Genomic DNA, 24914 nt, shown 5'->3' on the forward strand with positions numbered 1-24914 from the left:
ACCAGTAAGCCAACAGGTGGCACTCTGTGCTTCTGAGCCTAACATACATGGTCAGCCAACATTACTCCTTCAGCTGGAGTAAAAACAGTATCTAAAGGATGCTGTTAGATTAAACTCAAGCAATCCACAGCAGAAATTCAGAATAATAGCAGCAGCCAGCAGGCAGCCTTTGCTAATGAAGTTGCTATTTTTGGGCTGGGAGTCAGCCATATACTTCAAATGCAGGTGGTGCAATTAAAGGTTATCTGGCAGTCATGCATGACAAAACGGCCCCCCAAAATAGACCTTTGTGATAAAGAAAGTGATAGTAAAATGCACCGGAGAGGTAAGACTTGCTTAACGAAACATCATCTAACCTCCCAGCAAACACATCAGAATGGAGCGTTGGATAAACAGATTGTTTGGAAGCATTGGAGCCAACTCATAGGGGCTGAGGTTCCTTCAGGGCCCCCAATAAAATATTTGACGAGGCCAGGCTCCACCAAGTTCACAGGCATTGTCATTCAAATGGTGTGTGCATGCTGTGTTTTGTTATGTGGGGCAGGCCTTACCTGGGGGCCCTCAGCATTTTATTCAAGTTGGCGCCCCTGCATGGAAGTGACCGGAAACTCCTCTCAACTACAGAAGTGATTGCTGTTTCTATTTAAACCCACTTATTCTTCCTCACAAATGGGCATAATATTGACTACTGATTTCATAGAACAGGTGTGGGGAATCTGTAACCCTCTAGTTGTTTGCTAAACTACAACTCCCATCATCTCTAGCCATTTGCTGTGTTGGCTGGCATGGATTGGAGTTGTAGTTCAACAACTGAAGGTTCCCCCACTTCCTGTTGTAGAGGAGCCTTTTTCCTATGAAGGGCTACTGACTTACAGGAAGAGTCAATCAGCTGACCTACAAGTTCCCTAGGCTGGCCAGGTATAGCATGGGCCCAACAATTCTGCTTCAGGCCTCAAAACAAGAGTGATGGGGCACATGTTAACTCTTGATCCATAATATTTCCTGTTTCTATTTTAGGGAAGTAATGTAAGACTTGTGGGCCAAACTCATCCCTACAGACTTGTCCCCTGTGCTCTATTTAGTTAAGCACAATTTGTGCTTAACTGGCACTGGCTTCTTTGACTAGAGCTGGGGAAATTCTAGGCTGAAATCACTAAGCTACAGAGCTCACTGGGTGACCTTGAGCCATTTGCTGTCTCTTGGCCTCCCTCATAGGATTGTTGTAAGTACTGGCGGGGGGGGGGGGGTCGGGTCACAGAAGAGCCCATACGTGCTGCTTTGATTTCCTTGGAGGACGTGTGGGGTGAAAATGTAGTGAATACATTTACGTAATTGGCATTTCTGTGTTCTGCAAACAAGGGAAGAAGTTCGCAAGAGCAGTATGGTAGGAATGAAAACACACACACAGTTGCAGAGCAAATACAGAAATAAATATCATTGTTCACATTTACAGAGTCTTACAGATACTGTAGATTCAATATGAAGGAATAGTTTCCTTTTTATTTATCATTTGTTAATGGGGCTGCCAAAGCCACTTATCAGAAAAAGAATTTATGTACATTTTTTTTAAATATTCGATATAGCTTCTTCCACCCTTGCAGAGAACATTTTTTTACAGTTTTAAACATTCTTCTGAAAAACAAGATCATAATTACATAGATTAGGTGTTAACTCTTCAGCTGCATTTGGTCAGAGACTCTTAAAATGCAACCTTCCTCAAAAAGGGAATCTTCAGTACTGATATTGATTAAATGCAGTAAGTTCTAAAATTTCAAAGAAAGGATTTGCCGGTGATGCAGAATTTGGGCTGAAGCATATGGGCTGAGGCTAGCTTACCTGCAAATATTCATTCCCTTTTTAAGAGGTATGCAAAATTTAATCCAGGTGGAAGGAAGTGGTGGGGGGATTGGAGCACATCAGTGAGAGAAGGGCCTTCTTGTTGGTGCATCTTGGTCTGTCCTGCATACACTCTCTTCTTTTTTTATTATTTATTTGTTGAATTTATATACCGTCCTATACCCGGAGGTCTCTTCAGACAGTACTTCACTGAGAGGTGCTACTGCTTAAGCCAGGGGCATCCAGTCTGGTTTTATCAGATGTACTAATCAAGTGCTTGCTATTTATCTTGTTAAGTATTTCACTGCATTCCTAGGATGAGATCTGAATGTTAGTAAAAGGTGTCGAAGGACTCAAGGAACTTCATATGGGTAGAGGCTTCCCCACATAAATCAGTGTTTAAAAAAATACTATCGTCCATGTGATGCTGTCCCCAGAATTTACGTGTGTGCGCGCTGGCAAAGACCCTCTGAGCCCCATGGAGCTGTTGGATCGCGTTGGATTATAAGATCTTATTGGGTTCTTTGAGGAACTCTGACAAAGGGGGTGCCTTTCCCCCTAATCTGACCAGCACGGCTTTCACTTGATCTTCTCACCCCTACCCTCCCTCTAAGAGGGCTCACCGGGTACCTGTTCGGCACATTGCGCAGGGATTGGAACAAGCTTTGCTGTTGCGCGTCTCTCTCTTGACAGTTGAAGGTGAGCGCTATGCCCACGTTGGTCTTCATAATTCTTGAGGAACCGTCAGATGTTCCGTCGAAGCACCTTCCCAGAGCTATCTCCTTGGCTGTCCTGGGATCCTGGTCTGTTACTGTGTAGATCCCATAGTTGTGACCAAGAGGGTCAAGAGGCGCCAACATGGTGTACTGACTGGAGTCGTTGTTCACCGCAACGGGAAGGTGGTTCACCAGATACTCATGAAGTGTGCTGCTGACACTCTCCCGGTAGCAGTTCCCTTGTGGGATGATTTTCACCAGTGTCCGATCAACACGTTCCTGGTCATACAACATGCCGCTGCACTTGAATTCCAGGCACGCTGCTGAAATGTTGGGTCGCTCTTGGTCACGGATGCTACGGACATCTCTGATGCCATACAGCTGGCCAACTGTACGTGGGTGCGTGCCCCCCATGTTGCGAGACCTCACATTCACCTCCAGGGGCCCGTTGATCCTCACCTTGACATAGCAAGCCCTAAATTCCATCGGTTTAGGCCACCAGGCCAAGTAGTCTTCTGTCCAGTTCATGGGGTCGTCCTCGTTGAAAGGAACTGTGTTGTAGTCATACCTGTCTCCTTCTACCCTGTAAAACCTAAAGTGAGCGGCGCTATGTGGAGCCATTTCACATTCTCGAAGTTTCTCGTAAGGGTATATGGGGCCGTTGCTCTCTTCAGCAGCGTTTGGAGTGGGCTTCGCCACGCTGATGCTGAAAGCGGTCTTCTTCACGTTACGATCCACGTGGTCCGTCCGCCGGTACTTCAGCTTATTGAGATACGGCTGCGGGACTCCAACAGCAGTAGGACTAAGCCTTGGAGATGAGGGGACAGCTTCAAGCTCCTCCTCTCCGAGGCTCGCCATGACGTATGCGCTGTAGGCATCTGGGTTTTGGTCATCGCAGAAAGCGGGCACACAAACGCCATTGGAGCCAGTGACAGCACTGTCAAAGCGGCCCCATGCTCTAGGATTGGTTGAGTAGCCTGGTGTGGGCTCCATGTTGATAACGGAAACCACCACCCCCGTAACTTGTTCACTGGGCATGTACCTTTCGCTTCTGTAAGTGCGCACCTTGATATAGCACCGCCTGCTCTCTGGGACGTCAAGGTTGAAAAGCCTCCTTTCCCTTATCTCCATGTTGCCTACCAGAAATGTCCGTTCTTCTCGCTTGCTGCGCCTTCTCTGGTCAAGCTGGAAGTCTCCTTCTTCTTCCCATAAGCCTGTCTGGGGGTTCAGAGACCAGAGCTTCATTCCCTTCAGATGTTCTGGCATCCTCACCTGAGCGGAGTCTAGGTGGACTTTCACTTTCCCTGCGTTGAGGGTTTCGGCGGAGGTTTCATCCGTGAAATCCATGGAAAACATGCCATACGTCCGCAGAGGAAGCATGTCGCCTTCGTCGTCTACAAAGTTCAAGTCGCTTTGTGCTATGGTTGCGCTGGAGACATTCCTTGGGTCCAGGAAGGTCACACTGGCTTTCACCTTCCCAGCATAGAGTTCTCCGTTCTGTCTATAGAACGTATTGGGGGGAATTTCCAGTTCGGCTATCGGGTCGTCCCCCTCCATAACTCCCAGAGGTATCACGCTGGTCTCTGTCGACTCCAGCGTGACAGGCGGATTCTTCCTTAACATCTTGATCTCGTGGAAGACGGTTCCACCGTTTTTGTTGAAAGGCAGCACCTTGGTTGTGTTCACAAACTTCTGAAGGCGATCGACGAACGTGAGGACCAGCCTCTCTGTGTTGGGTGGCACTTGAATGGAGAAGGTTCCCTTATAGCCGGTCATGCTCACCCTGTTATTCCCCATGTATATATGGCCAAACCTCATGGGCTCTTGCGTGTCAGAAGCCACGGCTCTTCCACGCACCGTCACCTTGGCTTCAACGCACTTCTGACAGCCGCACCTCACATTCACTTTGATGGGAAGTGTGTACCCGGAACAGGTTAATTCTTGTGTCTCCATTCTGGAGACCCCACAGCAGTAAGCGGCAACGTCTTTGCAGCGGAGGCCGTTATCCAACATCCCAAAGCAGGCACTGGATGGGCATCTGCCAACGTCATAGTAGAAGGAGCCTGTTGAGTTTTGGAAGCAGTCATGTGGCAGCCGGATGAGATAGCTCTCGGGCCTTGGGTTGCAAGGAGCTTCATTCTTTGCTGTTGAAATAGATTTCATATGTTAGTTTATTGTGCAGCCATTTCTGTGAGAGTTCAGGGACTTCCCTTATGCAGGAATGTTGTTCAGGCCAAAAAGTGAGAGTTCTGAACCTATGTAACTAAGGGCCAAATAACACAGGGTACTAATGACATGGGTTTCCATTGAGTGAAGAACTCTGGAAAGTAGCTAGCAATGGGGGAAAGTCTTGTTTAGGATATGCATTTGGAAATGCATACACTAAGATAAAATAGCGTTGTATAGATTTTTTTAAAAATGGCAACAATGTGTGAAAGGGGGAATTGAACAGACTTCTGAATTAACATATGTGAAATCAACACAAACTATAGAAATCCACCCATCCTTGCTTGCCTCATGAAGGCAATTTCCGTTGCCTGAATTTATTTATCTCATAAAATGTATATACAGTGGTACCATGGTAGTCAAACATCCGAAGCTCCTGCAGCCAATTGGAAGCTGCGCCTTGGTTTTCAAACCGTTTCGAGAGTCGAACGGACTCCCGGAACGGATTAAATTTGAGAACCAAGGTGCAACTGTACTGCTTAATTGGGGGGGATGACCCTCCAAGTGGTCCAGTCCTACTTCCACTCTGTGGTGTGGGTGTGCACTGGAACTGCCCCACTTGCTTCCATACACTATAAGTAAGGAATAGGGAAGACTTGAAGTCCACCACCACTTCCGCCTCCCTACCCCTCCAAAAATGGTTTCTCACCTGTTAGGGAAAGTGTGGCCGCTCTGGACTTCACAGATCCCTCATCATTGCTGGTCTTGCAAGAATACTCTCCAGCTTGGTCCATTTTCAAGTTCTTTATCACCAGGTTGCTTTTGTATTTATAGAGCGAAGGGTCTAGCAAGGTGTCGTTGTGGAACCTGTAGTATTTTCAGAAAGGGAAGACTCAAAGCTTAGAATCAAAGAGATATATTTTTTTGTTAAGTTGTGGGTGAACATATCAGACGACACAGCGATTCTTCAAACAGCTCTTGTTTATTCACAGGCCAGAACAGAACTGAACTGAAGGGTTCAGCCAGCCTGCTTATATAGGCTCCACTAGAACGCAACAGTAACCATTTTCTGTAACTATCCTATCACTGAACGTCACTTTCGATCCCTTATTTGCATATGTGGACCTGAACTATCTACAGTATCCCCCTGCTGGCCAAGGGTGAGAACTTCAGTACATAACATTTTTCTACCTCTCTTTGCTTTTGTGGATTTTCCAGGTCTGCTGTCTTGATGATTTCCCTTTCCCCACCCTGGCAATGGAAAGCTAATGGGAGATCTGTGATAAAAGTTTATCGAATCAATAGCAGCCTCGTACTCGGCGTTGCTCAGGAATTCTAAGAAACCAAAAAGATCAGTGCAGTTTTGAAAGGTTCAGGCTGCCATTGTGATTCAAAATGGCGTCCAATTGCATCCAAACCTAAAAAGCTGCTTCCTGATCTGAGGAACCATTGTGCAACATTTGGTTAGGGTGTCTTAAGCAGTGTCCCAGTGAATAGCGAACAAACAAAACAATGTTCCAAAATACATAGTAGATAAATAATGTGAAGAAATTAGCAGTATACCTCTAAGAACCAAGTGTTTGGGACAAACAAACAGGTGATGGGTTATCACCCAGACTCCTCCCTCCATCAGTTGTCACCTGGCAGCAGTCATTCCATCAGGCAGCAGCAGATACAGGAAGAGAAGGAAGCAGGACTGCTCCATCTGCACAGCAACTTCTGTTGCCTCCTCTCCCTGAACTTTTTCATCCCAGCTGGACATCAGAACAATTTGTAACCTTTCAACTTGTAAATGAGTTTGCCTATCTCTTCCTCCCTCCCAATCCATTTTCCTTTTGCGCTGTGTTTTTGTTTTTTTTGTAAGCCTTTCAACTGAATTGCAAGCCACTCTGCAAGTCTCTCTCTCTCTCTCTCTCTCTCTCTCTCTCTCTCTCTCTCTCTCTCTCTCTCTCTTTTGCTAAAGAGCGGGATTAAAAATTGTCATTGTCAATAAATATTGTGGTTGGTATTCAGCTAGGCTTTACTCAGACTAAACCCATTGAAATGAACGGAATTGAGTTAGATACCTTAATTTTAGTGGTCTACTCTGATTAGATCTTGGTTGAACACCACCCTATTTAAAGAATTGTTTATTCCAGTGCTATTAGGAGGCTCCATATGTTCTGGGCTCACAATTTCCCCCCTCCAAAAGCTTTCCCATCTGCAATTTTCCACATGTGCAATTACCCTTATAACTACACACGTCAGAAGCACTAGGGCGGGTAGCAGCTAATGTTGATTTTGGGACAGAAAACATCCCTCCTTTTGCAGGCTGCTTTGTGTTCCTTTAACAGCCCCAAAACCCTATTGGGGCTTCACAACATTCAATTCCATGGTGCTGCTTCATGTGGCTGCATTTGCTGCTTTAGAACAAAACTAATGTCAGTGGGAGCTTAATGAAATAAAAACTGTGGCATTAGTATAATGACTTAATTATAGCTTTATGCAGTTTTTATAACCTATTAAGGAACACACTTTGCCTGTGTGAACTTTAAGGACTTACCAAAAGTATCGGTCAGGTACTGGGTCTCCAACAGCCTGACAACAGAAAGAAACACTTTGTCCCTCTCTCCTGGCTTTGCTTTCAGGATGCGTCACCATGTACGGTTTTTCTGGGGGCAGAAAATATTCCTCACTGAGTTGGCTTACGTAGCTCGATTTACGATTTCCTGTGTTTGATCCAGACCTGGAGAACCTCAGGCCTGCCAGCCTAATTAAACCCACAAGGCCATTTCCTCCCAAACTACAGCCACCTGCTCCACCCTCGATGTCATATGTGAGCTCAGGTGTGTGGCAGGTAAAAGAGTGTGGCTCCCATTCCTTTGAGCAGTTTGCACCGAAGTTGCTTGTTAACAGACTTTGTTTACCTGCTCTTTCCAAGTGGATGTGGACTGATGAGGAACGTCCGGAACTCTCGGGGACGATGACCAAAGCTGTTTTGTAATTGGGCTTTTTGATCTGCAAGGCGGTTTTGCCATCAAGGCACACACCAGGAACCTGAAACTCTCCATTGCTGTCAGTCACTGTCAATAGTTTTGTCGGCTTGGTTTGCAAGGAGATGGCCGCACCAACTGCAGGGCCACCACCTTGCAAGGAGACTTTGCCACGAAGCAGGTGTTCCTCGCACATGCAGGTGTCACATTCAGCATTCACATGGCCCATGGAGCAGGTCATGTTGCAAACTGCGGGATGGAGAAAACAGCCGGTTATGACACATCACATCATTTTTTATTTGACTACATACACAGCTTGCACACAGAACACAGTACTCCCCAAAGAATGCTGGGAACTGTAGTTTGTTAAGGCAACTTGGCATTGCAGCTCTGTGAGGGGTGAACTACAGCTCCCAAGATTCTTTGGGGGACCGCATGTGCTTTAAATGTATGGTGTGTACATGGTCTTCTCTGAAACGCACAATTAAGGGTTGTATCCAATGAAGTTATAGACCTACTTAAATTTATGCATCTAAGTTAGGTGTGTCCATTAATTTCAGTAAGTCTACTCTAAGTATCACTGGTGTTGGATACAACCCCAAAAGAAGGAAGAAAAGAATTATCCTAACAAACACATTTTTACATGCAGTTCTCTGACTAATGTACACATTTTTGCAAGGATTGTAAAAATGTGTTTTACTAATGTGTTCATTTTTACACACACTTTCCGCTAATATTTGCATTTGATGCCATGAGTGCTGGAAGGAAGACTGCTTCCTGCTACAGGGCCCATTTCCACCTGGCCTAGGGGGCGGAGCCCAAACTCACCTTGAACAGCTAAAAGAGGCTCCTGGGAGGCCGGAGGGACAATGCTGGAACAACTCTAGGGTTGGGGCAACTGGCTAAAATGTTATAAACGGTTCTAATTTTGGTTCCTCTTTTGTTTTTGTCAGACTGGTGTTGGTTAAATGTTTAGTTGAGGTTGTGGTTATTTTAATTTGGGTATAACTGTAAACTGTTATTATTGTTATATTGGTTTCTATTGGTTTGTTGGTTGCTTGTATAGGATATTTTGTTTTTTAATGTTTGGTGTTTTGTTGTATTTTTATATATGTTGTAAATCACCCAGAGTGGCTGGGGAAGCCCAGCCAGATGGGTGGGATATAAATTTAATAACAACAACAATAATAACAAAATTATTATTATTATTATTATTATTATTATTAGTAAACAGTCACTGGAGAACCACACTGTAAAATTCAGACAAGTGTGAATTTTGGGTAGTTGTATTTTGGTTCTCATATTGTTTGAGAATTTGATAGATTCCCCTTTAAACATGAACTGAATTAAATTTCTCTCCCATCCCTATACGGAGCTGAAAGGACCACAGTCGCCACCAGCCTTTCTTCCAAAATCCACAGTTAGTCAAAGCATTTGTTAGCAGTAGTATAGTGGCAAATTCAGATGTGCAGGGTCCTACCATGGCAAACACTGCCACACCTTCTCACAGCCATGCCCCCTTCTAGGACTATACAAAATTCTGAGAACATACAATATGGCTATAATTCTACAACAATAATATTTGTTGCATTACAACAATCAATGTAGATCTCCATTGGTTGCATTTCAGCAATATTTATTTTACATGTGCAAATGATTTGGAGTCCTCCAATATACAGTGGTACCTCGGGTTAAGAACTTAATTCGTTCCGGAGGTTCATTCTTAACCTGAAACTGTTCTTAACCTGAGACACCACTTTAGCTAATGGGGCCTCCTGCTGCCGCTGTGCTGCATGATTTCTGTTCTCATCCTGAAGCAAAGTTCTTAACCCGAGGTACTACTTCTGGGTTAGTGGAGTCTGTAACCTGAAGCATCGGTAACCTGAAGCATCTGTAACCCGAAGTACCACTGTATTCTTTCTGCCTGACTTATTTATGTTTCCTTGAAGCTCCACTGTATATAACAGAATTTGCATACCATTCCCTTGAAACGGAAGCACCTTGTGTTTTCAGTGTTCATAAATGCTTAGCTTTGGAACATACAGGACAATGGCTCCTCGGTGATCTTCCCACTGTCTTTCTCCAGAGTGACCCTTGGAGCCAATCCTCAGTGGCTGACTCACCTCCTTTCACTCTGATTGGCTCCAATCAGCAGAAAGGGTGGGAAGACTTCATCTCACTAGCCAAGAAGCTCCCCTTTCGTGCCGATTGGTTGACCCCAGTATGCTGGTGGGAGGGACCCTTCTGGGACCCAGTTGCAGAAACAGCAATGGGTCTTCAACCCCAGACCACAACACCTCTTGTTGGTTAGGGACCAACCAAACTCTCACAAAATTGTGACAAGCTTTTGAGTTCTCTTCATCAAGCAAGATGCTAGACAAGCCATTGTGGGGGTGAAAGTTTGAGGTATTGGGGGGGGGAATATGCAAGTACAGTTCACCCATAACACAATCTTAGAATTTTATGGGGGCACCTGAGCAAGGAGGTCCAGGACAGCGTCGCCCTTCCTCGCTCACTTCTTTGCAGTGTGGCTCCTGAAGGCTTTCCGCGAGGCAGGTCCTGGTCCGAGTCTGGACACCATCCTGTTCACATTTTCCAGAACATTCGCTCCAAGTTGACCACGAAGACCATAGCATTTTGGAATCTTGAGGTAAGGAGTCTGGCAACAAGATTGTCGCTGTGTTACTGAGGTCTGGCCTCATGCGTCCAAAATAAAACAATTGGGGCCTTTCTCTTACAGTGATTTACTTTTTTAAAAAGAGTGCTTTTGGTGAATAATAGAAGCAGCCTTCTCTACCTCATCTTCTCGAGCATATCTTGGCCATAAATCTTCCCAAGGAAGACTGCTTTCTCCTTAGTCTTATTTGGACAAAACCTGCTGTGCAAAGTGTTAAGTTATGGGTGAATATATCAGACGACACAGCGATTCTTCAAACAGCTCTTGTTTATTCACAGGCCAGAACAGAACTGAACTGAAGGGTTCAGCCAGCCTGCTTATATAGGCTCCACTAGAACGCAACAGTAACCATTTTCTGTAACTATCCAATCACTGAACGTCACTTTCGATCCCTTATTTGCATATGTGGACCTGAACTATCTACAGTATCCCCCTGCTGGCCCAGGGTGAGAACTTCAGTACATAACACAAAGACTCTCACTAGGAAATCTCCCAGTGATGCCCACCCACTTGGGTGGCTTTAAAATGGGGGTATTTAAAGTGCAGTCAAACCATCAATTCATGTTTTGCTAGACAGGCACACGATAGGAGCTGAAGCTCACAGAGTTTTCCTGTAAGTTTGCTAGAGAGAACTCTGTGCCCTGAGCTATACATATTTTCCTACCTGCTTGGGCACATCATCTTTTTTGTCACTTTCCACCAAGCCAGAAATTTGAGAACATCTGCTGAGTTTGAGCTCCAATGTTCAGACACCATCTTAAGCTAAGCTAAAGTATGTATTTCTAACAGAATTACCATTTTAAGCCTGAACAAAGTCTGAGCAAAGTTGCTGTATCTGTTACTCTCCAACAAGCATTCTGAGTGAGTAAATGTTTTTACCTTTTTACAAGACTGTTTGTGCAATTATTGTTTTAAGGGGGAAATACTAGGAGAACCCAGTCTGCCTTAAAGCAACCTGGATTTCTTAAACTAAAAGTCTAAAACTAGCCTATCTTTGCTTCCCTTATGAAGTTGCAAAGGGATGACACTCTGCTGAACTCACAAAAGTGAGGAAGGAAGGAAGGATAATATCTAATAAATATAGCCCCTACTAGCGTCTATTCAGGGACGTGGGTGGTGCTGTGGGTTAATCCACAGAGCCTAGGACTTGCCGATCAGAAGGTAGGCGGTTCGAACGGGATGAGCGCCCGTTGCTCGGTCCCTGCTCCTGCCCACCTAGTAGTTTGAAAGCACGTCAAAGTGCAAGTAGATAAATAGGTACTGCTCTGGCGGGAAGGTAAACGGTGTTTCCGTGCACTGCTCTGGTTCGCCAGAAGCGGCTTCGACATGCTGGCCACATGACCCGGAAGCTGTATGCTGGCTCCCTCGGCCAATAAAGCAAGATGAGTGCCGCAACCCCAGAGTTGGCCACGACTGGACCTAATGGTCAGGGGTCCCTTTACCTTTCAGCATCTATTCACACCCCAACCTAAAAGAGGATTAGGCAAATTCCTGGAGGGTAAGGCTAATGGTGGCTATGTTCTGCCTCTACTGTTGAATACCAGTTGTTGGGAATCACAAGCAGGGAGAATAATGTTGCAGCCAGTTCCTGCTCTGGGCCTCTGGTTGGTCACTGTGAGAACAGGATGTTGGACTACATGGACGTCTAGCCTGATCCAGTGACCAGCCCTTCTTATCTGGTGAGCACTTACCTCTGGGGCACAGGAAACGCACAGCATAATTCAAGCATGTTTGCCCTGCAGGCTGCTCCTTGTTCAGGCACCAAAATCCCTCCTGAGCATTGGAGTGAACCACCTGGCCTGTGCTGGCGGCAGGGATCCAGTCTGTCGTTCGGGCTTCGACGCGGATGGGCCTGGGACACAACCTGTCCCGATAGTAGAAGCGGATGGCATCTGTGCGCTCGTAATCCCCATTGCCTCCAGGGTGGTCAATGTTAAACCAAGTGGTCCATCTCACATTGCCTGGATAACAGAGAAGGATGCAGGGTGCCTCTCACTTACCTGGAAACCTTCTTATCTTTCATCAGTTTTATTGTTTAGAATTAACAAACCCCCTAGCTTAGCAAGATGGAAAACATGATTTGGAAAAGACACTGATGGGAGGCCCACAGCTAAGTGCTGAGACACCTGCTTTGCAGGCAGAAGCTCCTCATCTTTGGCTGAGTTCCTTGCATCTCCAGGTATGTCACCTGGGAATGTCTTCTGCCTGAGGCCCTGGTCACTGCCAGTCAGTGTAGATAATGTGGAGCCAGATGAACCTATAGTCTCTTAAACGAGGTTTCATATGACACAGCCTTGCAGGATCTCATCTAACTCCAAAAAGCTGTTTTTAGCTAGTATGTGTATTTTAATTTGTCCCCTCCTTCTCTTCACCCCTTTGATTGGTTAACTGTCTACTCAGCTTTCATTTTCTATTTTCTTAATCCAATGTAAACTGGAAAGTTTGCAGGGAAGGGCTCAGTGTTAGAGCATCTGCTTTACATGCAGAAGGTCCCAGGTTCCATTTCTGACCTCTCCAGATAGGGCTGGAAATGTCCTCTGCCTGAAATCCCATAGAACCACTATTAGTCAGTGCAGACAATACTCAGCTAGATGGACCGATGGTCAGGCTTCGTAAGCCAGCTTGCTCGGTTCCTCCACTTGCTCTTAGACATATTCAGAATCACATTACACAGTGAAAGTGGTGTTGTATACTGACGAAGAGACTGATCTATGGATCAGAAAGTCCCTGGTTTGAACCTCGCTTGTGCCATAGACCCTGCTGCTAAGCCACTCTCTTTCACTCTCTGCCCCGCAATCCTCAATTTTTATTTTATTTACGTATTTTTCGCTCTATAAGATGCACCAGACCACAAGACGCACCTAGTTTTTGGAGGAGGAAAACAAGGAAAAAAAATATTCTGAATCCTAGAAGCCAGAACAGCAAGAGGGATCGCTGCGCAGCGAAGGCAGCGATCCCTCTTGCTGTTCTGGCTTCTGGGATAGCTGCACAGCCTGCATTTGCTCCATAAGACGCACACACATTTCCCCTTACTTTTGAGGAGGGAAAAAGTGAGTCTTATAGAGCAAAAAATACAGTATATAGCATTTGATTACTTAAAAAACAACAACCCAGAACCTCACAGCAGTTTACAAAAAAGAATAAAACAACTAAATTACCCGTAAAGCACAGTTAAAAACAACAATTAGAAACCTCTGAAAACAGTGTTTCCCAAACTTGGGTCTCCAGCTGCTTTTGGACTACAATCCCCATTATCCCTGGCTAGCAAGACCAGTGGTCAGGAATGATGGGAACCGTAGTCCAAAAGCAGCTGGAGAGCCATGTTTTGGAAACACTGCTCTAAAAATAAGTAACATTAACGATAAGCTAAAAACCAGATTAAAGCATATCAACATTACAGTGGTACCTCCGGTTACGAACTTAATTTGTTCCGGAGGTCCATTCTTAAACCGAAACCGTTCTTAACATGAGGCACACTTTCGCTAATGGTGCCTGCTGTCGCTGGCACGCGACTTCCGCTCGCATCCTGGGGCAAAGTTTGCAACTAGGGGCATCTACTTCCAGGTTAGCGGAGCTCGTTACCTGAAGCATTCATAAGGAGGACGGTACGTAACAGGAGGTTCTACTGTACACATATCTGGAAAGGCTTGCCTAATCAAAAATGTTTTAGCAGGCATCCAAAAGAGCACAGTGAAGGTACCTGCCAGATGTCAATAGACAGGGAGTTCCAACTTTCTGGGTGCTGGGAAATGAGAGCAATTACCATGGCTAACCTTTGACCTATGCTCACCCCCCACCAAACCCTTTTGTAGTTACTGAATGTTTGACTAAGGTGGGCTTTTGGCATGGTCTAGAAAGGCTCCCTTTCTGTTCTCATGAGGAATAAATGGACCAGGTGCTGCCACCGCTCCTTACACCAGTCTGACATATTCTGCCTGAGGAGGCTGCCTTCTCTGCCTATTGGCAGGACCGGCCTTGAAATGGGCTGCTGTTCTATGTTTGACTTTCGCTGTCCAGCAAACGCAGCCAGGCCGATTCTCTTTTGCTGCTCGCCAAAAGTTGTTCAGCAGTGGACTTACTTAGTATGTTTTCCATTACTGAAGAAAGTCGTGGAGACAAACTGGTTGGATCTGTTGTAAATTAAATCATTCTCTTTTTTTAAAGGAATGGCAAAGTCCGAGACATCCTCCCTCTTTCCTAAAACAAAACTACTAGAGATGGGAAATGACTTACTGTCTGGACCGCGTTTGATCAGAGGGTTGTACAGTTTCTGTCCTGGCTTGATCCTGCTGACTGATTGCTTTAGAACTCGCTCGCCTCAGGGAGAGAAAAGCCAGGAGAAAAACATAATCAAACCAGCTGGAGAAAATAACATATTGAAGTGATAACAGTAGCATAAATTCTGTTATACCCAGCTATTAGTTTCTAGAGAATACATACTGGGAGTCCTCAATGCTCCTTGTGATGCTGGAATTTTGTATATGCATGTCCGCTTCAATTCCTGATGTGTAGAGACACTGTGGTTACTCAGTGTAGGAATGGGTGAACCTTTCAAATTTTGGTTTCTCAAAGTTTCTCATTTTTTTCCAGCCTTAAGTTCAGGTCTCTACGTTTCCACATTAGTTTGCAATGTTTTGTTTCATGTCCTGATGAAAATTCACCAGCATTTTAATACCAGTCTCTCCTAATGTACATATTTGTAGGTGCAATCTCTCCTTATATCCACATTTTTGCAAAGCAATGTTCCCTAGTATAACACCTAAGGCTCAGCCTGGATAGCTTAGTTGGTTAGAGGGCAGTACTGATAAGGCCAAGATTGCAGGTTTGATTCGCGTATTGGAGAGCTTTATATTCCTGCATTGCAGGGGGTTGGACTAGATGATCCACGGGGTCCCTTCCAACTCTACAATGCTACGATTTTAGTATGATTTTTCTGCTCACTATAATATATACATTATGTGCACACCCTGCCCTAGCATGTACACATTTGTACACATTCTGGGCTGGAGAATTACACTGCAAAACTGGGAGAAGCGCAAATTTTGGTTCACGGATTGTTTCAGAAAGTTCATACAGGTTTCCCTTGAAATGCAACCTGAATAAAATTTATTTCCAGCCCTACTTAGGACCCCTTGTACCTGTCCATAGATTCACATATTCCAAAGCATCCTAAATATGTTCTGGGACTCAGCCCTCCCTCAAACAGAGCCTTATTTAGAGCCAAAAAGAGCCAGAAAATGACTCCCTTAATATAATGGCATCAGTGCACAGGCTTCTTTATAGAGAACATGGAAAGGGGTTTTTTTGGGGGTGGGGGATCCCTGCCTGAAAGTGCTCACTGTCTTGGGTCTCAATTTTTGTTGCTCATGTTACTCTCTAAACAGAAGGGGAAACAACAGGATATGGGGGAAATGGAGAGAAATATTTGACCCTCTAGATGAGGGGACAGCAAGGTTTGTCTTGCCTGGGCCAGATCAGTCCCACGGAGATCCCGGATTGTGCGTGTGTGTGAGTGATTTTCGGCATCTGCGCGTGAGCAGACACAATTTTCGGCGATGTGGAAGTGAGTCCCCGCGCTGCACTGCATAGGTTTAGCGCAGAGCGCAAGTGGGCATCTCAGTTCAGGGATGGTTTGTGGGCCGGTCAAACAACCTCCGCGGGCCACTTCCGGCCCATGGGCCTTAGGTTGCTGACCCCTGCTCTAGATTCAACTAGCCATTTAGATTCAATTTAATATTTAAACGTTTTCCTATTCTGTTCTAACCAAATGTGGCTTATGACACAAAATAGCGGAAGCACAGTGGTACCTTGGTAGTTGAACAGCTTGGCTCCTGGGCAAATTGGCTCCCGAACACCACAAACCTGGAAGTGAGTGTTAATGTTTGCGAACGTTTTTCGGAAGCCGAACATCCGATGTGGCTTCCAATTGACTGCAAGGAGCTCCTGCAGTCAATTGGAAGCCGCGCCTTGGTTTTCGAACAGTTTCAAGAGTCGAATGGACTTCCGGAACAAATTACGTTTGAGAACCAAGGTACCACTGCATGATCTAACATATTAAAATGACATGTTCAATATAGCTATACTGATAATATATTCCAGCTGCTGCTCCTCTTCCTGTCCTCCACACAGCAGAGTCTCTGAGATGCCAAGCCAGATCCTTCAAAGGACCACCCCAAAGTGCTGTCCTCCCATGACCTCCACCCAGAGGCAGGATGTGCCCCCCCCCCAGGCACCAGGACTTCACATATGTGGTGTTCTTCTGGCCCTTCTGGGCCCTGCCTGGCCTACAAAGGTGACACTCTGCAGGTGTCAGGGTGGAAAGATTGCCCCACCCCCTGCCCCAATTCTGCCGCCATCTCTGTTGGTAGAAGCCTTATTGGCCACAGTGCTGGGCAGCCTCACAGCTGTAACAACAGCTGCCAAGTGGAGCTCTCTGCATATACCCCCACACACCCCCACACCCAATAGATGTGCGTGCAAAGGAGAGGCGAGGGGGTGCTTGTGAGCATTTGGCAACGTGGTGCAAGAGCAAAATTGTATAGTCTGCTGCAGACCTTTTCCCAATTTTTTTTTGTGCTATACAAGACATTAGGCATTAAGGGGAGGAAGGGAAACAACTCCCAGACTCTAAAAGGAAGCCAGATGACGATTCGAATGAAAATGAAAAATCCAGAAAGTTAAGAGAGGAAATGACTGGCTGATACAACCTCCCTTTGTGGTTCTGTAGGCTCGGCTTGCTTGTCGCTGCACAGACTTGGCTGAAGCTAAACTCCTCTTCTAATTCCTTCCTGTGGAGGTAGAGCATGGCTTGTTGGCCAAGTCCCTGGCACTGCTTGCCCTTAACTGCAAGGAAGGATGTGATCCCATTGCCAGCACTGAAGAAAGGACTTCGGAGCAGTGTGGTGTAGTGGTTAGGGTCATGGGACTTGTGAGAGCAGAGTCCAAACCCTCCATCAGCCACAAAGCTTGCTGAGTGACCTTAGGCCAGCCACTATCACTTCTATTCGCCTAGCCTACCTCACAGGGTTCTTGGGAGGATAAAATGGATGAGGAGGAGAACCAGCTTGAGCTCCTTGGAGGAAATGTGAGGTAAAAATGTGATTTGAAAATAATATCATAGATGACCTATTTACTGAGTGTTCATCCTGATTTGATTACACAATAGGTTTTCTTGATTACTCAGAGGGTTACACAATAGTGTGAAATGCATCTCACACAATTATTATTATTATCATCATTTATTAGATTTAGATACCGTCCTTCATCACAAGATCTTAGGGTGGTTCACAAGATTAAAAGTACAAAGTAAAAGCACAATTAATAGTTAAAACAAAGACAACAAAATAATACTCCCCTCCCACGAACACATTTAAAAGGCTGATGTTAATCAGCCAAAGGCCTGGTTGAACAGGACCTTTTTTGCCTGTCGCCTAAAGATATACAATGAAGGCACCAGATGAATACACTGTCCTTGCATAGCAATGAACCTGAAGTCCCATCTGCATTGTATGTTGAAAGCAATTTTTGTCCCAAAATGTTCTGGTAGCTGTAGTTTGTTAAGGGTGCTGGGAGTTGTTAAGAGACACCCCCTATTCCCCTCACAGAGCCACAATTCCCAGAGTTCGCTGGCAAGGGGGATTGCTAAAAACCACTCTGGGAATTGTAGCAGCCAGCACCCTGTACACCCAGGATTCTTTTGGGAAAGCCACGGCGGTTTAAAGTGCTGTCAACATACAGGGTAGCTGGGACCTCTGGTTCATTGCTATGCGGTGGGCAGTGCCTCTGTGCGAGATGCGTTTTCAAAAGAACAAATGTTCGCGGTGCCTGCCGATGGTGTAGTGGTTCATTTTATGGCAGCCGACCCAGCCTGTGGGGCAAGAGAGCAGCTGGTTTGAGGATTGGAAACAAAAGGTTTTGTGTCTGCTCCCTGTCAAATTTGGTTTCCACTCGAGTGTGCCAAGCGGCAGCTGTCTGCGCAGGCTGTCGAGCAGAGCCTCTTGCAGAGCTGAAACCATGACAAACCCGCCTCCCGCCCCCACTTGAATGCATCCTCCGCTGAGGAAGGCAAGCAAGGTTGTTGGGGCAGGCAGGGGAGGCCAGAAATTCAGCACACAGAGAAGCAATCACCCCTTCCTATTCCCAGCACAACTCCATCCAGGCCGTTCCTACTGTTAGGCAAAGTGAGGCAACTGCCTTAGGTCGTAGATCTGAGGGTGGAGGCAGCTTTCCTAACCCACCCACCACAGCCATTCCCCAGGGGAAGGCAGGTGTGTGTAAGCAAAAGACAAGCAAATCTGTCTGTTTGGGTTTCTCACATTCTCATTCCCCCCCCCCCCGCCCAGTCTTGAGTTCCGTTCTCTCCACATCAGTTTTTGGGTTGAGGGATTTAAGTTCTCATGGGTAAGTCACAGGTAGGTCAACTTGAATAACATTTTGAGGGGGGGGCAGGTAAGCCCCGCCCTGAATAATCAATCGCAAGACACGGCACACAAATATTATATGGGGTGGGTGAAGGGACCTTGGCTCCTATGATCTCTCAGCCTAACCTACCTCACAGGGTTGCTGTGAGATAAAAATGGAGACGACGGGAACCATGTATGCTTGAGCTCCTTAGGTGGCATATAAATGTGACAAGTAATTAAGTATGTAAATTAATAAAGTATAAAGAAATTGAATGTGAAAATAATTTAACAGTGGACACCCCCCCTTACATTTAGGCTGTGCATACACAATGCATTTAAATCCGCCCCCTCAAAGAACCCCAGGAACTGTAATTTGCTAAGGGTACTGGGAAATATAGATCAATGAGGGGCAAACTACACTTCCCAGGATTCATTGGGAGGGGGCTTTAAATATATGTTGAGGTGGCCAAGGAGTACCTTTTATTGGTCTGCACTCCACAGCCTTCCCAGGTGTTTCCTGAAAATCCCATGGCGTCCTGGGCTGGGAATTCCTACTCCCTGCTGGGCACCTTTTTTTGTTCTCAAGTAACACATTTACTTTTTCACTTTTGAAGAAATCCCTGCAGAATTTTATTTTAAGGTACAAGGAAGGACTTTCCTTAAAAGCAAGGTCTGCAAGCACACCAATCTCTGGCCTTGGCAAACAAGTCTCCCTGGCCTCCTGTGCAACAGTTTGCCCCCTGAGGCAACTCCTCCCTTGGGGCTTTTTCAGATCAAGAAGCAGAGGCAGCCAGGGAGGCTGCGATGTATGAGAGAAATGTTTACTGGGAAGAAAAACACATGCCATCCTTGGCCACCTGCAGGGCCAGGCCACTTTGCCACTTGAGGCAAAACATAAAATGGCACCTCTGCCGCTGCTTCCTCCCTCCACCCCCTGCCGCACTTCCATTGCTGCCTTGGGCAAGTGGAGACGGCCAGGGGAAGCCCTGGCATGTTGAAGGAGGTGGGGCAGATACAGGAAGGAGCAAGTGGGGTAGCAGCAAAGGAGGCAGAGAGTGGCATGCTCCTTGGGGGCTGGATCTGCCACAACTTCCAGCCATCCCCAGCCAGCTGCCTGAGGTGACTGCCTCATGAGCCTCATGGGCAGGTCAGCCTGGTCACCTGGAAACATTAAGGTAAGCTCTATACTTCACAGCCACCAAAGTTATAAAGGAATTCTCAAATGCCCTGCGAATGAGATGCAAAAAAACAGAAGCATCGTTCCTTCCGGAAATTAGAGAGCAAGTTTTGGCCCAGCACAATTCTCGGTGGACCTTTAGTCTGACCCAACAGAGCTTTTTCTGATGGTCTTTCCAGGGCATGCAAAAGCTGCATGAAGAAGACCTTTCTTAGACCTGGATAGCTAAAACAAAACAAAATAATACTAATTTCATCTTTGATGCTCACCGAAAATGCCTGCCACTCCGAGAAGGATGAAGGAAGCCAGGAGGCATCGCTGTGTTGCAGCCATCCTCCAGGGACAGAACTGGTTCCTCGTGGGGAGCTGAGTCCCAGTCAGATTGGATGCATTCAGGTGGTGCCCCTCTGGTTTCAGTGGACGTTTAATCTTTCTGCATGGAACAACTGGGGAAGAAGGAGGACATGTCTATCAATAGGAGCCTGACCAAGGGTGCCTTGAGACTCTTGAGACTTTGCAGGGTTCTACTTGGCTACTTCAAAAACAGGAATCTGGACTAGATGGGCCATTGGCCCAGTCCAACAGGCCCTTCTTACATTCTGACAAAGTTAATAGATGTGATTAATATGGGTAAATTCATGTCGGTGGGTCTACTTTGATTAGAATTTAGTTGGATACAGCTGTGACGGGTAAACGCCCCGGAAAGCGTGGGATGAATGGAAGGATTAACGGGAAAACGTATAAACACTCCACCCACAAATAAGGATGAACGGAGGGTGATTGCCACACGTCGTATAACCGCACCCCCCAAAAAAACAAATTAGAGTGAAAGCTCAATAAAGACCAAAGTCTAACCTCCATGTAAGCTTTGTGTAAGCAAATCTGGATGAATGCTCAATAACCAGGGCTTCTAATGGAGCACCCGAATAAAAACACCCATGCCCTCTTAGGCTGTTCTCTCGGGACAGTGATGTCATCACCAGAGAGGGTCTGTTCCCTGAGCATCTTGGCCAGGGAGAATGCAGCAGACTGAACTTTTAGGAAGTTGGCTCTCCCTGCTCTAACTTATTGGAAAACCGAGTGGATGTTTCCCCTCTCTGCCCCCCCCCCCGCCCTGAAACTCCTGGCATAACTTCTCAAGTATAACAAGAGGGAAGCATGTAGCAAAGACAGTATTCATATCTGTCTATCCACTTAAGCTTCCACACCTAAATCTGTTCTGCAGATGATGGCTTCTTGCAATCTCATTGGAGGCCCCCTTTTAAAAGGATTAAACGCCCCCAGAACCAAAATGATTCAAGAATGCTGAAATAACCGAGCTTGGCCACGGCATATCCATCCTGTAACACAATCCTCCCTCCTGAGATTGGAACATCCTCTGAGACATATGCTAAGGAAAATAAAAATCCTTGTTATAGCCAGTTTCGCTCGCAAATCAGATAGGAATGTAGCCAGAAATGATGTGGATGTGAAATCTTCCGAAGTGTAAACCCTTTCCCCAGGGCCCTCAGACACAAATGTGTACACACACATGCTACATGTTTTGATTTGCACTGAGAGAATGTACAAATTATTTTACAAGTTTCTAGTCCTGTTGGTGTTGGGATTTTTTTTTTAAAGTAAAATGTCTGCTACTAAGTACTGAATCCTCTTCGACCCAAACAAAATAGAATATGAGATTGTCCAAGCAGCTAGGCAAGGAAGGAGTCTAGCAGGAACTGAATTCCTAACCCCCAGCTATTGAGATTCCTACTGAAACTCCACTGTGGAGAGTTTCACTAGGCACTGCCCTCATGTCTTCAAGCCTATCATGATGCCCACAAGGTCTAGAAACTTTGATATTTTAAAACTGACATTATAAGGAGTTTTAATGCTGTGTCTAATGCCATGTCAGGAGTTGTGTGCATTTGCAGGGAATCCCTATGCAGAATGCAAACCGTCCTGGTAGAATCCTTGCAGCAGGCAACACATTAAGATTAGGGTTGTAATAAAACCTTGCTCAAATGCAACCTTTGGTCAGGTTTTCAAAAATTCAAATCCAAAGTTAGAAATACGTTTTAGGGGCACTTTGGAAAACGCTTCTTGCCATTTGTTTATTTATCTGTTTAAAAGATCTCTATCTCACTCTTCATTAAAATAATCCCAGAGCAGTGTGCAATATAATCAAAAGTATATAAAGCGGCGAAACGTTTAAAAATCGTTTGCCGACCTGGTGCCCCAACCAACATTATAAGGCAAAACATTTGGAGGAGTCCGGGTTGGAGACAGCTGAGTTAAAGCATCCTCACCAACAATGCAAGTCACAAAAGACCTGAGCCATTAAACTGTCCCAAAGGAAATGGAACATTGCAAACTTCTTGATGTTCTTAACTCTTGTAAATAAGCTTAACTTTCCAGCATCGCCATGTGATTAGGGCTGGGTGTATCAACTTCACCTTTTTCTCAGTTTCTCATTTTCTTGATTTTAAGTACAGTTCTGCACATTTCCACTTTAGTTTGTGATTAATTAAAAAAAAAAGTCCTCATGAAATTCACCAGTGTTTTTGCAAAGCAATTTTCTCTGACATACTGCATTGTTGTATGTTATTTTCACTAGCGCAGTTATATGCACACTTTACCTCAGTCTACGTATTACTTGGCTAGAGGACAACATTGCAAATTTCTGAGAAGTGCACATTTCAAAGGATGCCTGTGTTTCCATTCTCGTATTGTTTCGGAAAGAGTGAATCAAATAGGTTTGACTTTAAACAAGCATAAATTTGAATTTCTCCCCCAAATCCCTACATGCGTCACCCTGTGTTTTTTAAAGAAATCTTGAAATAGAACATCATATATAATTGGTAACACTTCCAGACAACCTAAGCATTCATTTTGGTTTGTTTGCACTAAGTTTGTGGGTAGGTTATACGACTTTGTGTCAAGCAATTGTCATCCCATACATTCCAGTGCATTTCACCATCACATTGGGGGCAGAGCAGGTTTCGTTACACAAGAGCTCTGGATCAGCTTTAACTGCAACCACCCGAATTTGCTGGTATGTGATTAAATCTCACCCGAAAATAGGGACAGCCTGGAAGGGCCCACGGTTTGGTTTTGTTGCAAACAGATGAAATGGAGGAGAATATGCTATTGCAATTGCCTCCCACACATCTCCTTCAGATCCCTCTGAAGTAAATACATTTGTGGGAGAATCCATCTGAAGTCTAAAGAAGGTCTGTCCAAGATGTAAACAAAACAGAGTTTAGACAAGTGGTTTCTTTCTTTCTTTCTTTCTTTCTTTCTTTCTTTCTTTCTTTCTTTCTTTCTTTCTTTCTTTTTCAAAACTCTTGTTCACATTTGCCAATACATTTCATTTCAATGCAATTAAATAAAGCCTGAACTTTTTTTTTTTTTTTTTGCAGGGTGTGTGTGTGTGCGGGAATCATCCATTCCAAGCAAAGCAAAAGGACTTCATATCAGAGACTTAGGCACATCCATCCATTTCTCTGCCAGATGAGAAGCTCTTCATGCTGCCTGGATCACGGCGGTGGCTCTTTATTGAACATCTTTGAAAATTAACGGTCCCCTCCTTTTTCAAATTCTGAATGTTGAGTGATAGCTGGAGAAAAATCGGAATTTATCCAAGTCCTGAATTCTCTGACCTAATGGTGTGAATAAATTAGGGGCAATCTGTCCTAAATCAGAGGTTCTGTCCTAGCTGGCGTGGTCCCTTCAACTTTCCCAGTCGTTGCAACGTGATGAACCTGCCTTGCAAATCCACTGTTTTCACACTGCAGAACAATTTGTCCTCTGCTTCTCTGACACAACTGCCTCTTATAAGCTTCTAACTTGCTACTTAACCAAGCATTCAACAGTGGTTCCATGGTTAAAAACAACACATTTTATCTGTTTAGGATATGTATAACCCATTCTTAAAGAAACTTCCCACTTATCAAGATAAATTAAAGCACAGTCTAAATCAAGCGAGCAGCAATAAAATTTCGGGTTCCTACCCCTGACTCTATTTCTTCATGTTGTATGTAGGTGACTTTTGCATATAACAGCATATAAAGTCAACCTCACACCATTTTAAAAAATGGACTTAATGATGGAGAAGCTCAGATTTTGTTCTGCCTAGTCAATCTCTAAGAAGTTTGAGATGCTTAGAGAAATAAGTGTCGCAGCTTACCCCAGGCTCCCAGTTCTTTGCGTCTTCTGGACTCCTGTCTAAATACATCCGCTCTGAGTGTTTTCCAACTGCTGGGGTCTCTTATATAGCCTTGTGTAGAGCTTAGGGGGTGGCATTGAGCCACACAGATGGAAAACCTGCTCTGACAGCAAGGAAACCAGAGACTTTTAAAATCCCTTTAAAGGAGGAGATGCAAATGCAAACTTTTTCTGGACGATCAGAAAAAAATGTAACGGCCAGCAGGCTAAGTGGCAGTGCCCTGGAACACACACATGTGTTGAATAACTTGTAAAATCACCTTATTCTGAGGTCCTAGTTCTGAACCACTGGGATCAGTGGGGCCAGCTCCAAAGGGTGGTATGTTTGGGTATTTGCTGGGGGCCCCCAGCCCATCGCCCCAATGGTGCTGTCCTCATGTCTTATGGAGCACCCCAAAATGTCAGCATGAGACAGTCAACATGAGACAGTTGGGTTTGCACACCCTGCTTCTTTCAGGTTATTTCCCCCCACCCACAGATGGAAGATTCACCCCAAAAGTCTGCACCACATTTTGCATTCGTGGCAGAGATTTAGCACTTAGGCTGCAGTCAAATGTTTTATAAAAATTAGAAATCTTTCTGTTCAACTGCAAAGCTTTTCTGTTTCTTTGTTTGTTTTTATTCTATTCTATTATTGTCCACAGCTCAGAGTTAAGCATCCAGGACTTCTGTTTCTCTTTTCCTGCATATTCTATCACCTGTGCACGTTTGCAAAAATTATTTTGATCAGGATCGCTCCTGGGAATGGGGAAGGAATTTATT

At 45.1% G+C, this 24914-nt stretch overlaps 1 protein-coding gene across 1 annotated transcript; it reads right to left on the bottom strand.

Moving 5' to 3' along the window:
- Positions 1–1408: 1408 nt before the first annotated feature.
- Positions 1409–24167, bottom strand: CILP (cartilage intermediate layer protein). Its single transcript, XM_083586280.1, has 9 exons — positions 24115–24167; positions 20216–20392; positions 14601–14684; positions 12059–12328; positions 10164–10349; positions 7625–7939; positions 7261–7369; positions 5428–5585; positions 1409–4696 (listed from the first exon to the last, which is right to left on the bottom strand). The coding sequence occupies exons 2-9, from the start codon at positions 20277–20279 to the stop codon at positions 2349–2351; spliced, it is 3534 nt and encodes a 1177-aa protein (XP_083442406.1). The 5' UTR covers positions 20280–20392; positions 24115–24167; the 3' UTR covers positions 1409–2348.
- Between the last annotated feature and the right edge of the window lie 747 nt (positions 24168–24914).

This window comes from Podarcis filfolensis (assembly GCF_964270895.1).
Source record: "Podarcis filfolensis genome assembly, chromosome: 14".
In the NCBI taxonomy this organism is placed as follows: Eukaryota; Metazoa; Chordata; class Lepidosauria; order Squamata; family Lacertidae; genus Podarcis; species Podarcis filfolensis.

Coding starts and splice junctions, on each gene's coding strand:
- CILP (XM_083586280.1), bottom strand. CDS start 20,279: ATGGCTGCAACACAGCGATGCCTCCTGGCTTCCTTCATCCTTCTCGGA. Junction 14,685..20,215: donor CGGAGTGGCAGGCATTTTCG/GTGAGCATCAAA, acceptor TCTCTCCCTGAG/GCGAGCGAGTTCTAAAGCAA. Junction 10,350..12,058: donor GCGTTTCCTGTGCCCCAGAG/GTAAGTGCTCAC, acceptor TCTTGTTGCCAG/ACTCCTTACCTCAAGATTCC.